General features: G+C 38.4%; 1 protein-coding gene across 1 annotated transcript; it reads left to right on the forward strand.

Annotated features, from left to right (window-relative positions):
- The first annotated feature begins 2,370 nt into the window (after positions 1 to 2,370).
- LOC139728617 (uncharacterized) lies at positions 2,371 to 8,457 on the forward strand. Its single transcript, XM_071639558.1, has 5 exons — positions 2,371 to 2,389; positions 3,990 to 4,125; positions 5,692 to 5,790; positions 7,088 to 7,233; positions 7,895 to 8,457. Exons 1-5 carry the CDS (start codon positions 2,371 to 2,373, stop codon positions 8,455 to 8,457), a joined length of 963 nt encoding a protein of 320 aa, XP_071495659.1.
- Positions 8,458 to 18,444: the final 9,987 nt, after the last annotated feature.

An 18,444-nucleotide genomic window follows, 5' to 3' on the forward strand; every position in this document is an offset into this window, starting at 1 on the left:
TCACCTCCAACGACCAGCAAACATAGTGCACCCATCACCCTTAGCCCACACCCTTAACGTATATGCATGGAGACTAATGTCTATTTAAACAAGCACAGTGAATTCAGTGTTAACCGAAAGCATAAGGAAAATATCATAAAAGTGTTTACCAAAGTAATCCGATGCTCTCTACTTGTTCTGGTCCACATCACAGCTTTCCATCACGACTTATTCAGGGACGTTACACTTCAGTCATGATAAAAGAACTTAAATCGTATCATTTTTGATACAAGACAGTCATACACACGTATTGGAACTTATATAGTTGATAATGCACTCTTCTGACTGTTTGTTTGTTGTTGTTGTTTTTTCATCAGGTTAAGTTTATTGAGCAATTTGGATATAAAGATACCTTTCACGAGTTACGGCCCTCATACAAATACAATAACATAACACAGAGTTATTACTAGTACTATCACTCATATTTAAAGTAAGGCTTGGTGACGCTCCTACTTAAAAACAACAAAAACAACAACATTTAATACACACGCACACATACACACAAACAAGCCTTGAACAATTAACAGCTGTTTCAGCTGAATAACCAGAACCTCTGTATCAAAGTCAGTCGAATGTAAACTTTTTAACAATCAATTCTTATTCTTTGGCGTTAGTTTGTGTTTTGATTTGCGCCAATCTTTGTTCAGCCATGACTATACGTGCCGGATTCTGTCCTAGCTTTTTCAGAGGTCCTGCCAATGCAATGCCTGTCTTTAAGGGTCCAATTTCAGACAATTGGTTCCATGACAATGCTTCATGAAACATCAATACTATAGCAGAACCGTTTTGGTACGCATCCACAAAGGCAGACATTCCAAGCCCTAACTATCCGTAAACCGAAGCAGCCTCTACTCTGCACACCGATGTAGTGACATACTGTGCTTTGAGGTTTATACAACACCGTCAAATGGCATTTTGGTATTCTGAAGTTGTGATGGCTGTGTAAGAGAGTGTATAAATCACATTCCGGTATATCTTGAGATCAGCTTAGAACTCCAACTCAGATAGGGGGAAATTTGCTCATTCAGTCGCAGAGGAGATCCGGTTTAAAATGCGGAAATAAAAGATAAATTCAATATGATAAATAGTTCCGCATTTCACATCAAGAATATTGCAGCGCAGCTGGAAGTATAACATGCATCAGTCAACACTCCAAACCTATTGGCTTACTTGTTACGCTTGTCAAAACTGACAGAGGACGCATCACTATCACGACTATAATGACCTCCCCACATTGCTTTTTTTTTTCAGTGTGAAATGCTCGTAAATGTTCATACTTTGAACGTCACCCAAACAACAATTTCTCTTCATTGTTTCTTCATGATCTATAACATCACAGAGTAAGAATGATACATTAATCGGTTCTTGATTGATATTGTCTTGTACCTTTGAAAAATAAATTATTTTGTAAGTTTCAATAGGTTGCGAATAATTAAGAGTTAAGTAATCAGGGCCTTGATGAAAAGGATAAAGAAAATACAAGAGGAAACCGATAAATAAAACCAATAACAAGAATAATAATAGAACAAGAATGAAAAGAAGAACAAGAGCAAGGAACTTCCCAGCTGTTGACACTTCATGCTACAGCAGACAATCGGTATCATAAGACTTACTTTATCCCAATTTAACACAATAATCATGATCCTCAGGAGTGATCCAAAATGTTTAGACCCGTTTTGGTTTTGGTATCGAAGAGGTATTTTGGGATCATGCATTTTTAAAATGATGATCACGTATAGATTCCGCAGAACCAGTATAGCATTATACTCTTCATAAGATTGACAGAAAATGGTAAATTGGAATTCCTCTTTGTCTGAAAGCATGGAATTGTTTTATCTCAGCTTTACTTGCACACATAAACTTGTGGTATCATCCTTCATTTCATCTTGAAAAAAGAAATTATGATTTGCCACAGGGTGTGACAACATGCAATGTTATTGCTCCCGCTTTGGTTTTGATTTAATGCATTTTCGATCTCGGGCACACAATATATACACACTAAGAATTTATTGCATGCTTGTCTTGAGTATCAATAGACCTAAATGTTTACGACGACAATAAGTCGACATCACATTCGACATAATCATAAAATAATCTCAGTGAATATTGTAATATATACGGTCTCCTTATTGAAACAGTATTTCTGGTATATAGGTGAAATAGAATCGAGTTTTATGTGCAATATTTACGCGAAATGATATTCATGTGATGGGACAGATCATTGAATTGTAAAAGAATGCTATGATATATAGATTGACGTGATCATAATGTACTTATCGAAGTTTCCCTCTGTTTCTTTGTCATTGTTTATATTTCAGTTTAACAAGGCAAATGGAATCAACAACACAAGGTATGTATGATTGATACATTGCATGTTAAAAAGTCTGAATTTCATAATTTCTAAGTTATCAAGAATACATGTATAATGCCGAAGAATCGATCCCTATATAATAAGGATAAATGTAGAGTACGAGTATCCAATTTGACAATTTTATGCAGCAGACGCGGGTTTTAAAAGAAAATAAAAAGGGAGACGATCAGAAAGGTAATAGGTCAAAGAGATCTGAATCACAATATCATTTTCAGATATAGCAGGTCACTTATTCAAAATATCCATAACGTAAGTTCTGAAAGTAGCGCGCGGACCCTCTGAAATTTGACAAATAGGGCAATTTGCAGAATAACAATACAGAAATATAAGTATTACAGTCATAATTAGCATTAATTTGTCTGCAATCGCACTGTAGCTTACATGGATAAACATAAAATATAAGATGAACTGACATGATGGACAAACTGTCAAGTAAAGATGAAACATCTTCGGTTGCTGTGAAATAAGACCCCCCCCCCCCCCGACAACCCATGGAGTAGGGAGAAATATACTAAAGAAACAAGTTTATTCATCAGCTTCACTAACAAGGAAGATCTCTTTGTTATTATGAACATTATTTTGACACGCCATGTTAAAATTGGCTTTAGTAAACAGAGTTAACTCAAACATACAGAAGAGCATTGTACAGTGCAATACTGAAATCAAGTAACAGAAAAAGTGCAAACTGGATTGGCAATCACAATGTGGCAAATACGAGAAAATCACTAGAGCAGAGAAATAGAAATTCTCGAATTCTAAAGGCTGAAATATTTTCCGGAATGAGAAAATATTGTTTATTGCCAGACATGCAAATCAAACAAAATGATGATGCTACATGGCCTCACAGTCTGCTATTCTCATGCACACCAATCTTTGCTATGTAAATCTATTTATACGTGACTTCAAAGAGAAAACATTCTGTTCGTCACATCAAATTGTTTTGAATTGCAGCGATATTGCAATTGTGTCCTAGTAACATGCATTGATGGATTTTGTATACACCGTTAATCACTGTCTCACTGAGAGAAAAAAAATAATGTATTTCATGTTCAAATGAACGGCGCAGACGTGATGCAAATGTACTTCGTCTTGTCTAATGCGCGTGTGTTATTGTGTACAATACAGCACTGTTTCGCGAAACCCGCTAAACTGCTATTGAATTTCCAAAAACTTTTCTATATATAGTTTTAGTCCAGTTGTGAAACAAAAATTTGTTGCGCCGTTAGTTGATTTAAATCCTGTTATTGTAATGGCTAAGTGAGAGACAAAGTGTTTCTTCTGTTTGTGAAATTTGGAGGGTTCGCAACATTCGTGTAAGCTCGTGATCGTTACACCGTATTGATACCATCATAAAGTGCCGATTTTTGCCACTCCAGTTGATAACGATAATGTCTGATATTGTCAAAAATAATAATGATAAAAGGGCATGCTAAGGCTGATTGTACCATCGCTATCTAAATATTCTCTAATTTTGATGAATGCAATAAGTGAGTCTCATAACGCGAGTATATGAGCATAATATGCGGGAACGTTGCAATGACATTGATATAAAGCATGTAATCTGAATTTCGTCAAACAGCAAACGGACAAACGACGACGGCTGCCTCTGGAAATACCATCATCATCATCGTGGGTGCGATCACCGGGTCACTTCTCTTCCTAGTCCTCGTCATGTTGTGTATCGTAGTGGGATGTATTCTACGCAGAAACTCAAAGTGAGTGATTATCATATAAATAGGCTTCGTTTTCTCGTTCTCGTTTATTGATTTTGAAGATACGCCGGCAGTTGCATTTTGGCGCCATTCAATGCATAGTATAATAATAACTTATGTGAAATATCAAGAGCCCTTTATTGGCACAATGAAGGTTTGGCAAATATTGTGTTTACCGGAATTGAAAAAGGTAATTCCGAGACGTCATACAGAACCAGCAATTGTCAAGATACCAAGACAACTTCTTTGTACATCACGAGATGGCATTGGTAAGGGCAATTCCATTGTATGATGTCGTTTCTTGCACACTACTGATATGTGTAATATTGTGCCTTCATCGCGATGATAACTGTTTACCCCGCAATTATGTCATAATGATGTCATTCCAAACATGCTTGGAATTTCTGTTTCTCTGCTCTAATGATTTCACTGGATTTGACCTTTCGAGTGTCAATTCTGCAGTGATTTTTTTTGTTTCTTTTGTGTGTTGGAAGCAAAATGTCAGGTGAGAGAAATGTAAATCAACAGAGCATTGAAAGAACAATCGGCAGTAATTGTCACATTTCCATAGACATTGCTCTCCTTTTTGCGGTCAGCTAATTTTTGTTTGTTTGACGATTCAGTCATTTCGGATTCACAAAATCCTTTGTACGATGCCTGTTTGCACGCGTTTCTGGAGAAGGCCCGAAAACCACAATAATGAATGTTGACAAAAACAAAACAGAACAGGAACTCTTAAAGACTTGAAATCGAATTGAAAAGTGCATTGCAGCCCTCAACACCCCCAGAAGGCAGCAGTCTCTTGTCATTTTCTCCCCGGAGTCAATGGGTAATGGTTTTATGGAATTGAAAAAAAACCAACAAAGATTGATTTTCTTATCCTGGCAGATGAAAATGTAGTCTGCATGCTGAAGTATTTCGCGTAGATGATTATAATCATAATCTATCTATCTCTCTCTCAAAAAAAAAAATCGTTGACATTCACTGGTTGATTACAAGATCGGCACTGAATTCTGCCATTGTGCCACCTAAACTAAATGTCGAGAAATCCTTTCCTATTAGGGTTTTGCCTCTCTCACAGTAATGTTTCTCTTCATGTATTCGTCTAGAGCAACTCAAGTTAGACTGCAATTATTGGACAAAATTTGAGAAACAGATAATTAATGGCCGTTTACATACATTGGTAAATTACTTGAAACATTTGCTTCTTATTGAAAATTCGGTAAAGACATCTGTTTTTGACGTCACGTGTGAAGAACTAATGCTAAACTTTTCATGTCATGGACAGAATCTTCCAGATTTAAGCCTGATCCCATTCCTGTCACTCAGTCATCACACAAAATAACTCTATATTGTATTGTTACGAAGCCAGTGTGTTCGCGCCCGTTCTTGTGTGTGTAATTTTGTGTGTCTGTCACACATAATTACACACACAAGCGCGCGCACGAACACACTCGAGCTGAGTCTGTCACAGGAGCACCATACACGTATAGTTTCAATAAGATGTGAAGAGTCAATAAATGGTGCACCATTCAGACATCCTATCTTCATTTTCCCCCGTTGTCACAGAAAATCAGAAGAAGACGGCTATGGTGATGAGAAGAAAACAAAGAGTAAGAAGAAAAATCCTCCTGAGTATGTTGACAGAATATTCAGGCCAGTTGACTGGTAGGTGCATGATTAGGAGTATATGATAGACAATGTTGTGTGTGGTTTCAGCTTCATGTATGCACAAACACAATGAAGAGTTTGAATGCAAAAACAATTGAATAAAATTTCAAAGTTCTTATTGTGAAGTCGTCATTAAAAATAGAGAAAAAACAAAATATTTTCGCTGATGCTGCACTCGTTACATAACAATGAATATTTTTGAAGCTATAATCAAAATCACTACATGTATCTAGAGTAATATTTCCTTTTCTTTTTAGGCAGCTTTAATCTCAAATATCTCAGATTTATACAAAATAATGGAGTATCTGTTTTTGCATTTAAACTCCTCGTGTACGTAATTATACAATAAACATAACAATAATAATTGTGCATTTTATAAAGATTAATGTGTTTGAACTATAGATATAGTTATGTCGCATGCATGCATGATTTGATACGTGTAAGGAAAACAATGGTGAATTTGACATTCTTTTGTCGAAGTTATTCGAAAAAGAATTGTCTTCAATATTGATAGTTATACAATGTAAGTACATGCATGAGGTAATCAAGATAAAGGTGATTACAGAACAAAACTAAGTGGGAAGATTCTGATATACAGCCATACCTAAATGTTGTATATAAAACACGAGAGAGAGAGAGACCGAGAGAGAGATTCAGTAGTGATTATTTGGTTGGTTGAAATACTGATATTCAAGGTTGACTTGTGAAGCAGTTTGTATACAACTTATTCTCCAAAACTCATTTTGATTGTGCTCTTTTGAGGCATGGATGTTCGATTTTTTTCCTAGGTGTTGACGCGTAAGAAAATCGTCCTTCCCTTCTCCCTTTTCACTTGCCTATTTCACGAAATAAAGACATGATTTGTTGATTCTAATCCCGCAAACTAAATTGCCTCTGACGGTGGGCACGAGTATTCATTAATCAAAAGTGCCTGTTCCTGCCGCTTACGCCTCCAGCGCGCGGTAACTCAAAATTATATCTTTAACTTGGGAATTATGTTCTCTTTTGTTTTGTTTTTTAGTGACACCCTAGGTGCTTTGAGACAAGAAAGTGTTCCCTCTACGGTTGGTTTGCATATAACTCACAATAATTCTACGATTGTGATCTGCCCACCAGATTCCACTCCAAACTACGACAGCAAGAGCTGATAACCTCCCCCAAAACAAAACAAAAGAAAACAAAACATAATGGCGTTCGTCAGCGTACATATAGATTGCACTATTTATACCTCCAATTCACAACTCTCTCTCCCTCCGTCCATCCGCTATCTACTCTCTACTCTTCTCTCCTACAGGTCGAATCCAGAAAGTTCAGAAGGAAATCATGACATAGCCGAGATCGATCGCATTTTGTGGCAAGAATCGCAGAGTCGGCAAGGATCGATAGCCATGAGGAACCCAGCCTACAAAGAAGACGATGACGGAGACGATTTATTTGTACGTAATTATTTTTCCCATCTGTCGGACTGTCAATCTAAACTGCCGGTTGACTTACTAATTAAGTTACTAGTATATTGAGTATTAGCCAGCTGAAAATTCTCCAGCAAATCTGGATGTAAAAAGAGAGATACATGCAGGTCCTATATTATAATGCAATAAATTTCAGATTGTGGCGTGATGATGTCTCCAGTTGTTTCCCTATAAGACGCAGTTGACCAAAAACAGTTGAAGCGTAAATTCGCTCCGTTTGATGAGATGAGTGAAATCAAACGATAACAAAAAGCTTTATCAAAATATGACGTAGAATAAGTTTATGAAATCTTAAAGTTTCACATGTCTTCAAGAAACAGTGGCATTGATTAGAAATGCCCGTATAAGTACTTACTTAATTTTACCGAATAATTGTTCGTGTCGAATTAGCCCGAATTCACAAACCATGCATAGTTCACATCCAACACATTAGGAGTACGTATGTCATTGGAGGTCTGTTGGCGTATGCGTTGAGCCACACGAATTTATGCTGACAAAATTTGCATGATCATGGACTAGATTCAGACTCCCTTTATTAATTCGTTTTCATCTATTCAACAAGAAAAACAGGCTTAAAGATGTACTATTTTTTCTTTCCTTATCTTAACCACAGTCGCAGACCCAGACGAAAGAACAGGTGAGCAACGGACACGCTAAAATGAATGGGAACGGTCCTCCGCGGCCGCCGAATCTGGAGATGCTCCCACCAATACGTCGTCAGTCTGCCATGTCCGATGACTCGTCCAGACCACGAAGCGCCAAATCCCCATCTTCTCCGACCGACACCCAGATCTCCATCCTCGACAGGAGAACCTGGGGCACACCTGATCTCGCTGCCGACATCGACGACAACCAGGAAGATTACGGTGGTCCATCGTCGAGGGCCATCCCAAATACGGTGTCTGGCCCCCACAACGACCCCGAAATCGACTATTCCGTGTTCGGTTCGGGGAACATGCGCGGATCGGCTTTACAGGACAATACGTTACGGAGGTCTTTCCGGTCGCGGAACCAGGCGATTGTGGACTTCTACGAAAGTGGGTACTCCAATTCAATAGGGGCGCGATCGTCGGCCTCGCTGCCCATGTCACGGATGGATTACCAGATTGAATCCGACGAGCGACCTACCTCCGGCTACGGAACAGGAAGCAGAATGTTATGGCAAAAACGAAAATTTGAGGGTTTTTCACAATGAAGAACTTCTTTGCCTATGACGTTAACTATTCGTGAACTATGATAAATTCGTCACATTATATGTCATGTCGACTGCCCCACTGAACGTAAGTAAAGAATCTGCTGGAATAATGAGAAAAAGAAATCAGTCGGAAGAATGAGAAGAATCACATCGTTATTGTTAGCAGACGTGTTTGTAGCCATGTAGGCCTATGGGCAGCGTTCAGTCCTTCGATCGAGGGCTCAGTCTGGTGGACGGCGTAAAACGCCATTGATGTAACAACTTCACTTCACATACGAGTGCATGGAGGAAGAAGTTGGTCATAATCTTGATGACTGAATGCATCTTAACTTCTTGAATAGATTCAACTGCATGAAGAAATCGTTCAAAAAAATAGAGAAACGTATTTACGACCAGTAAACTGTACCTTCGTGAGACTTTTTCAAGTGAGGCATAATGCTAAAAATGGTACAACATTCCTGAGTGTGAACCATGACATTGATGCATCTGTACTCGGCTGCTCCTAGTTTACTTACAATGAAGGCAGTGGTACAGTATCTGGTCGTAAGAACGTTGAATGATTTACTGTATCTATTCTGATATACCTATAGTGTACATTAAAGTGGGTATCTATTTGGCTTGGAGACTTGGCGGTGACCTTGTGGCGACTCGAGTCTCCGCGACGTCTCCTGGAGACTAGCCGATTCTCCAGAAAGTCACGGGGACTTTTTTTTTTCGTAGACGTTTTCCAGTCTCCAACTGGTATGAGAAGACGTCTCGGAGAAGGCCCCGCTACTGCCGAGACCCAGGCGAATAAGTTGTCACCTTGTTTGGAGACGTCTCGAACGTCACCTTGGAGAAGCCTTCTTCTTGTGAGCGCAAGCCTTTTTATTTCTTTTTTTTTCCTTTCGAGTCGCGGCGACGTCTCCCCCAGTGAGATAGGCCCATAAGACAAGTCTCATGTGATTGTAACAGACAGAACAGTATGATGCAATATTTAGGCCATTCTCAAGAAGCATTTGATGTTAATTCACACTTCCATCCCTCTTTGCTGTCGTTTGTTGTTGTTGTTTTTTTATGTCACGCAGTCAGATCAACAGCTTAAACCGAATCGAGGATATCAATTGTTGCAGCAACATTACAAGTTTCAAATTCGTCGCGGGATATGGGCATGAAATAACTTACTAGCTAGATAATGCAGCTTCGTATAGTTACAGCTGAACATTATCACCACCGAATCTACATTTATATTTGTGCATATCTAATGTGGAGGCCTCTAGCTATATAATTATGCAGCATGGCTGTCTGATGACACATTGTTTATCTACACAGGTGACTGCTTCCTTATAGAGTGTGAATATTATGTACACAGACATTAACGATCATGATAATAGGACGAGTGTAAGCTACATTGCTTAATATCATGAGGAGACGAAACCTTGCGATTACTTCGATGTGGTCATGGTGGTGTAACGGCATTGTTAACTTCAACTTGGTTTTTCTTAGTCGGATTTTGTCATTGTTGTTCCCTTTGCATGTATTTACCATTACCAGAGATCAAGATTGCCGGATTTCGATTTATCTAATCAGATGCATCAATTGATGGTACTATCTTATCTAAACATTTTAGTTTGATCCTTTGTATTTTCTATTAGCATTAGCCATAAGCCAGCAAAAGAACAAGAAAATTGTGCATGCAGTACTCAAAGGGTAAACGAAAGATTTGGTGCATTATATTCCATGGTGACTCTGTGACTGGTACACGTATTCAAATTCAATGCAAGAAGAGTTGGCGATGCTTGGCGTCAATGAGATACACTGTATAAATATGCAGAAGCATGGAGTGGTGCACACAATGTCATGTACCCTATACATCATACTGATAATTATGGTTAATAATCATCGCGGTTATATACACTTACACACTCTTGCAGTCCGAAAAGGGGGCTTATTTACGATACAAGCTGATGGGGTACTATATAATGTATAATCCTTTTCGGGCTGCATTTTCTATAGTCGGAGGTTATGGTAAGCATGCTGGTTTTCAAGTTGCATATCGCGGCGGTGCAATACGCAAAAACGCACTCAATTATAATTGATATCTATTATGGTGACTATTATAACCTACAGGTCAGATATTAATACCTGTATAATTGGTTTCAAGCATGCACATGCAGCCAGACAACGCTTGCACAACGGATAGTTTATCACTGAGCTTTAAAATCAAAGCTATTCTTTATTTATTTTATGATTCGGATTACATGCGGAAGGTTCTTTATAAATTATAGGAAAAAGCTGTCAACAGAAAGAGCTATAACTATAAGGGCTTATGGTACTGCATAACAAACAGAATATTTTCACAGGTTCATATATTATCATTGACATATATTGTTTCCATATATTTCTATGAAATATTTGCAGATACATAGAGAAATAATAAAAACAATCTCTAGTCGTGTCCTTCATCGATACCAGTATTATTGCGTACACACGTGAATGTGTTTCAGTGACGCACACACAATCTTCAAGATCATCGATGATGTTCACAGAAAGTTGACTTCTGAGATGGCATTCATTTATCAAATCGATCATCAAATTGTTATTATGTGTGTACAGTATATGTTTTTATATCAATTTATTGTAGAAAATCTGTTAAGCGAGAGTTCGGACGTGTTGATTAGCTGATGTGTGAAAGAAATTGACTATACATATTATATATTAAAACAATAAAATCACGGAGAAATGAATGCAGACACAGCTATTATTTTATGTGGAGTTTTGCATTTGCTTATAGGGGTTTATTTGGCAATTTCGAGGAGCACGTGTCGGCATCACGTGTGATGTGCTGTGTGTATGCCGGCGTGAAAATGTTCGCTGTGTGGCACAATTCAATTTGGATGGTGGTGTTGATTGTCTGATCAGGGAGGTGGGAAGAGACCAGCTGATCTGAGGGGTTGGTCCCATCTTTCTGATGTGATTGTGTGTCTTGCGTGTGTCTGTCTGTTTGAGTGAGCGTGACAAACCCTCGACTGAAATGAAGTGGACAAAGAAGATCAGAACATAAAACATAATTGTAGAAAAAAATAAGTTAAAAATATTTTGTAGATTATTTCTTAAATGTTCTATTGTACTAGTCTGATTATACATTGCATACACAGACAGACAGGCAAACAGACAGACACAGACACACAGACACATACAGAGGGTGCATGGGGGAGATCCAGGTGAGTTGAACCACAAGGAGAGTTGATCCACCACCCAGAACTGTCACTAATCTTATACCCAGAAAGTATCACATATCTTTCTTATTAGTCATGGCAATGCGTAACGGCTCAATGAACATGAGTTGAGTGAAGAACTCTAAATTGCTGAAGAAAGTTGATTCTACAGTTAGAGCTAAGACCTTTTCTGTCATTTATATAGAAGCAGGTATTTCTTATATTGTAGGCAACATGTAGCTTATGCATTGTAGATTTATTGATAAGGTTTTGATTTAATTTTATACAACTGCTTTGAGGTGAGTCTGAGCACATGTCAAAATAGTTGACATGGGTGCAGAGATGAGCCATTGATCATCAGGAGACTTGATCCACGGCTCAACTCTCCTTTTTGCAAAATCAAAACATCATAGCATACATTTTTTCCCCCCCAGACATTGCCACAAATCTACGAGAGGAAATCGGACTGCGGGAGTCTTGTCGCGTTGCTTAATAAAGAAGCAAGCATGCAGTCCAAAAGGGGAATAGTTTTCGGGCCGCATGAGCATTATGATGTGAACGAAATGACACCCAACCATTTTCAAGCATAGAAAGAAAATTGATCCTCAGAGAGGAGAAGATATGAGAACTGTCAAAGAATATGATAATTATTTCAACCAGAAGCGTCGAAACTTCACTTTCCCTGCGTTTTATTTCATATTTGACAGTCTTTTTGCATTTCTATGAATGGATTATTTTCTTTCTTCTTCTTTCAACCACGGTTGAAGGACTGAAACTAATAATTATTGAGAATAGTGATATTAGATATTGTAATTGTAATATTTGTTTTTGTTTTGTATTATAGGTTGATCTCATTGTGCAATGGTTAAGACGAATAAGATTGATTTTTTTTTTTTTTGGTTGTTCTGTGCATTTTTTTTTCATTACTACCCTGTATTATCTTGTGTGTATCTTTAATTTATTCATCCTCCGGGCTGCGATGGATATCGATCAATAAAACACATTTTCAATTCAATTCATTAATACAACAAAGAACCAGTGTGTGTGTGTGTGTGTGTGTGTGTGTGTGTGTGTGTGTGTGTGGGAGGGGTCAAAAGGGTAGTTCAATTTGATTTTCTTTGACAAAATTTACTTTGTTCAAATCGAGATATTCTTGCCAAATATGGTAACCATTTTTATTTTGCCTATTGTGGACTTGACTCTATATTGCTGAATGTTCCAGTTGAGTTACTGTCCTTCTATCCTATTTGTATTACTTAGAGAAAAGAAAGCATATGTAAATCATTGTGCAAGAATAATGATGGATAACAAAATCTGAATTCAAGCAACTTCAGTTTCTACGCGCCCTTTTGTCATAGGCTCAAAATGGGAATCTCATACATTTGAATAACATAATTTTTTAGGGCCTATACGTGGACCTTCAATGTAGGCTGCGAAAGCAATGTCGTATCAACCCACATGAATGGGATGTGTAATCACGAACACTAATTCAAAATTGTGTTATTTGCCATAAAAGGCCAGCTCAAACGTTCCGGACTCAAAACATGCTAATATTGTATATTTCACAGGACCATAACATTATTTCCTATTTCTACATGGAAAGAGCAGCAATGTAGCTATACCACAGCTTGTATTTCAATTTTCAAATTTGCGAAAACCTGGCATCAACAGAACATTAGCGTATCAGTCCATGCTTGGTCTCTCATTTCAAATCATCAAGTCTGTTTTTCAACAGAAATTTGATAGTCATACATTTCAACAAGGAGGTATAGCTTTAAAATGCATAGAGTTCCAAGTTGAAAAAAAACCTCTAAGAATTTTGTACTGCATGATGTTTTTTTGTTCATACATGTTTTATAAGGGTGCATATTTTTATACAAACTTGATGTGTATAAGTAAGTTGTTATTTTCATGTGTTTTCTATGTGTGTATAGAATCATGGATGTTGAGTCCTAATGTTTTAAGTGAAATATATGAAAGTGTTCCAAGTCAGTATTACATGAAAATTGTGTTCTATCTTACATATCCAATATCTGTGTTTTGAAAAGTTTTGATTCCTCGTTATGTAAAGGCCGTGTCACACCTTTCCGGGCAAGCCTTGCGGGCGACTTGCGAAGAACAGTTTTTACTACCCGGAGGTCCCCACAGATGACCATGCCAGTACCTAGCACGTATCTCACCCGTAGTTGCCCGGAGGTGCGCACACAAATCTTTTTTACCAGCAACCATGCATGTTTCGGCCCTGTCACACCTTTCCGGGCAAGCTACGCGGGCTTGTTGCGTGCGGGAATTTTCCAGCATACCGGACAATTTCTGAGGGCGGACAAGGATTTGGGCGAGTTTTGTATGTGTCTTACTTGCTGGACGCGTTCTACTTCAGTTGTACTTGCGGGTATTATGTGTGACCTGCGTGCCAGGCGCGTGGGGATGACATCTCAGTGAAAAAATTCCTCTGAAGGAATGGCAGAAGCCCCAAAGAATGTCATTAGGGAGCTTTAGATTTTAGACGCGCGGACGTTCAAAGGGAAAAAACATGATCTGAGCGTGCGCAGTATAATGACCCGCGCTACTGCGCACGCTCAGATCATGTTTTTTTTTTTCCCTTTGAACGTCCGCGCGTCTAAAATCTAAAGCTCCCTAGTATCTTGGCCGCATACGGGGACTGCGAAGTACCTCCGTGGGAGTTGCCTGCGAGGTGCTGCTGCTAAGGGCCTCCTACTGGCGTTCTGCGTGGACCTCTGCGGGCAATCCCCGCGACGCACCCGGAAAAAGTTTTGGTCATGCTCAAAACTTAGCTGCGGGTAAGTCGGACTTGCGTGCGCACCTCTGGGCAACTACGAGCGAGATACGCGCTAGGTACTGTCAGGAGCGGACCAACTGCGGAGAGCGGTAGCAAATTTGTTTCCCGCAAGGCAACCCGCAAAACTTCCCCAGATACGGTATGACAAGGCCTTCTTGAGCATGCTCAAAACTTGTTCCGAGTGACTCGAGGGGGTTTGCGCAGAGGTACACGCAGAACACCAGTATTGGAGACCCTTACCGGCAGCACGTCGCAGGTAAATCCAACACAGGTACTTCGCAGTACCCGTAAGTCGCTCGTAACAGAAAACGGATCAGTTTCAAAACCCTCACGCAGGTCTTACGGAATACACGCAAGTACAAGGTATAAGTAGCATATGCGTCTAGCAGGTAAGACACAAGTGCGAAACTTGCAAACATTCTTGTCCGCCCGCAGAAAATTCTCCTGCGTGCTGGAAAATCCCTACTCGCAACAAGCCCGCGTAGCTTACCCGGAAAGGTGTGACACAGCCTTAAGTAATTGAAAAGTGGCACTGTCTAAAGCAAATAAACACAGCTATAATACTTAATCACGATTTTGACAGTACATAACATTAATATCATATAAAAGCATCATCTAACAAGAAACACACAAAGAAAAAGAAATGGTAAGAGACCATACATGATTGAATTGAGGTAGATGAAACTAAGTGTGAAAGTGAAATGAAAGACAGTGCTGAATGTTATAGGAGAAAAAGAGGATGGAGGAACGGGGAGGTGGAAGACTTCCAAATTATATAGGCGTGGCTGTGGGCAAGGAAAATGAGAAAGGAAAAAAGTAAACCTATAGATAGATGTATCAAATATTATTATGCATTTACCAAGTCTAGTACATATAGAAAACGCATGCATTTGCTGTCTGAAATAATTCAGTGTACCGGAAGCAAATGTCACAGTATTACAATTCACAAAGTCATGCATGATTATGGTGACAGTTATTACTGTACCTGGTCCTGGATTTTATATGAAAGCCGATGCAGGAAACTGGCAAGTAAAAGATGTCTTTCCCTACTCACAATACAAGGTGGCACAACTCTCGTATCATATAGGGTGGCTCAACTCTCATTATGGGTATGCCAAACTCTCCTCGACCTATGGGAAACTTGTGCCGCTTGACATTTTTTTTTTATTAGACTGGGTACTATACTTGAACATGCAATAACCCTGAATATCATAACCTATATCATTTTATAGCATAGTATTTAAGCTTCGAATGACAAGAAGTTCTCCAATCAATGATGCATATTTTAGGAAATGTGGTTCATTATGTAAAAAGTGGCTCAATTCTCCTGGATCACTGCCTTCATTATTTTGGCAAGTCTCTCTATCATAGTATGGGAAGGAAGACCGCTCCCTCCCCCCCCCCCCCCCCACACACACACACACCTTTACTGAGTATGCCACTACAGGGGAAGTTTCCCTCAACAATATTTTGTTGATTCTGCGAATACAGAAAGAGCTGTTAAACATTTACTAATAATAAAGTGAAACTTTGAGGAAATTAGGATAACCCGTTCAAATGTTAAGAATTTTGGGAATCCGTCAAACGGATACGTCTATGTGCCGCCCTCTCTACATGGAAACATTAAAACAGTGGAAATAAGTTTACACCAATTTAAGTTGAATTTCCACTAATACAGATGAGCTTCTTCTCTAACAATGGAAGTTTTTGAAGTTTCGGTGCTGCCATCGCTGGATCAGAAGGATATTACAGCTTGTGATGTCACAGTGTACATCGACACAAAGTACCGGTAAGTATACAAAATTATTCAACATATTTTCACTTTAATTGCGTAATAAAAGCCTCCGGGAATAAAGGCGCGCTTGACTTTCTACTTTCAGTTCTAAGACAAGGGGAGTATTATTACCCGTATAATTTTCTTTTTTTTTTTTGTTAGTGGATAGCTCCCGTTTAGAGAAAGGGAAGCACAGAACTAAGGAAATTTAAAATTTAAAAGTGCAAATTGTGAATAGTTGTCTTTTCTGCTGATACAAACACTCTTTTAGTATTTGCTGAATCCTATACTAATGTCCGGGAAATGACCGTTCATTTCAGATAATATTATAACATAAGGTGCCACTACATTGTCAGAACAAGCTTTAACCAATTATTACTCTCTAAAAAAATCGAGTAAAAATTTTCACGCTTGAACGAGTGAATACAAAAAAAAAAGTGAATTTAGAGTGAAATTGGAGGGAATTTCGAGTGAAAATGATAATTTTCACTCATTTTGGAGTGACCTCAGGGATCACTCGAAGATTTTGGAGTGATCCCTGACGTCTCTAAAACGAGTGAAAATGAACATTTTCACTCGAAATTCACTCCAATTTCACTCTAAGTTCACTCTTTTTTGTATTCACTCCTTCAAGAGTGAAAATTTTCACTCGATTTTTTTTAGATAGTAGGAAGCAGAGGATTTAACGTCCTGAGGAATTATGTGGACGTCCTTTGCCTTGTGTGTGTCTATGATATCTATTGTCAGACAGAAGCATGATTTAAAAAAGTTCAATAATCAGTGATAATGGGCAATAGCAAAAGCACATTAAGAACCGCACTCAGGGATTGAAATGTCATTGTATACCTCAATCCGTAGTTATTGGAATTTCGGCCAGTGTGTCATGAATCAAGTTTTGCATTAAGTCTCATATTCCACTTCATGTATAAGTTGACTTAATGAATAAAATAAATTAAAAGAAAAGAGTGATAGATGTTTGATAAAGATGAGAAGGAATAAGGACATTTTATGGATCATCTCAACGTTTTACATGTTTTCACCGAACACTATAAAGGTTGCAACCACACTAGCAAAAGGAGAGGCTACACAAAGTAATCATGCCCAAGTGTCGAGTGAGTAAAATCAAGTAGAACACAACAGTGAAATGAGGAAAATCACAATCCCTTCATAACTTATCAACTTTTAGAGTTTCGATGCCATCGCTGTATGACAATTAACAGTTCGGACGTCACTGCAGGACAACGATATATCAAAGAAAATATCGAGAGAATTCATAGATTGAAACTGCATGGTGTACACATTCCCCGTATTATAGTCAACTTGTTATGGAGTCGGTTCCCCTTGTTGTCTGTAGAGCTAAGTCAATTGCTCTTTCTTTAAAGGGGCTGTACAGTACTGGTTGAGGTGGGGATTCATATTTTTTACATTCCGAAGTGAGATAATGAGAATATGTAATTCTAAGAACTTACCGGATTCAACGTTTATTTGATGAAAATCAGTTTTCAAATGGCTGAGATATCAAAAAAAAAAGAGGTGATAATAATAAAAGACTACATACCACAACTTTATTAGGATCTCTTTGTTTCACCTTGTTTTTGGATATCTCGACCACTTCAAAACCGATTTTCATCAAATAAACTTTTGATAACCCTTGGAATTGCACGCTCTTTGACATCTCATAGAGTGGTTTCTGAATATCTCGCAAAATGTTAAAAGCTAAATCCTCACCTCGACCAGAACTGTACACACCCTTTAAGCTAAAAATGAAACTGTGTTGAATTCTCTTTATATTCATAACTCTTGAACGGATTGTCAATTTTTCCTCAAACTTCACTTAGGCCCTAAGTATGTGCTCTAACATTTTCTGCATTTTTATAATAAATAATTATGGATATAATTTCACAAACTCTTCCATTCGTTTACACACAAAAGTATTAAAAGAATCCTGCTTTTGATCATTTATAATTTTGTAAGCATCAATTCCTTTCCTCATTAAAAAGAAAAGGAAAAAGGGGGAAACACTGTTCTGAGGCATTTCCAGTTCTGTTGGAGAGAATTTGTGCTCATTGCGATCATGGAGGTTGTACCTCCATATTGCGATCAGCCAAAACAAGCGGGCAGCAGTTACCGTTCGGTAGACTGGGTGCTCTAAATGCTGTGACAGCGCCTGGCAGCAAGAAGATTCATTAGTGTGCGCATGTCAGAATCTCCAGCAC

The sequence above is a fragment of the Diadema antillarum genome, unplaced genomic scaffold, assembly GCF_040938485.1.
Source record: "Diadema antillarum isolate AM-2024a unplaced genomic scaffold, OU_Dant_1.0 seq00000187_RagTag, whole genome shotgun sequence".
In the NCBI taxonomy this organism is placed as follows: Eukaryota; Metazoa; Echinodermata; class Echinoidea; order Diadematoida; family Diadematidae; genus Diadema; species Diadema antillarum.

What these genes read in the sequence shown, in the direction of transcription:
- LOC139728617 (XM_071639558.1), top strand. An exon ending in ATTCTACGCAGAAACTCAAA is followed by an intron (nt 4,126 to 5,691) that starts GTGAGTGATTAT and finishes CCGTTGTCACAG; the next exon opens with AAAATCAGAAGAAGACGGCT. An exon ending in ATATTCAGGCCAGTTGACTG is followed by an intron (nt 5,791 to 7,087) that starts GTAGGTGCATGA and finishes TCTCTCCTACAG; the next exon opens with GTCGAATCCAGAAAGTTCAG.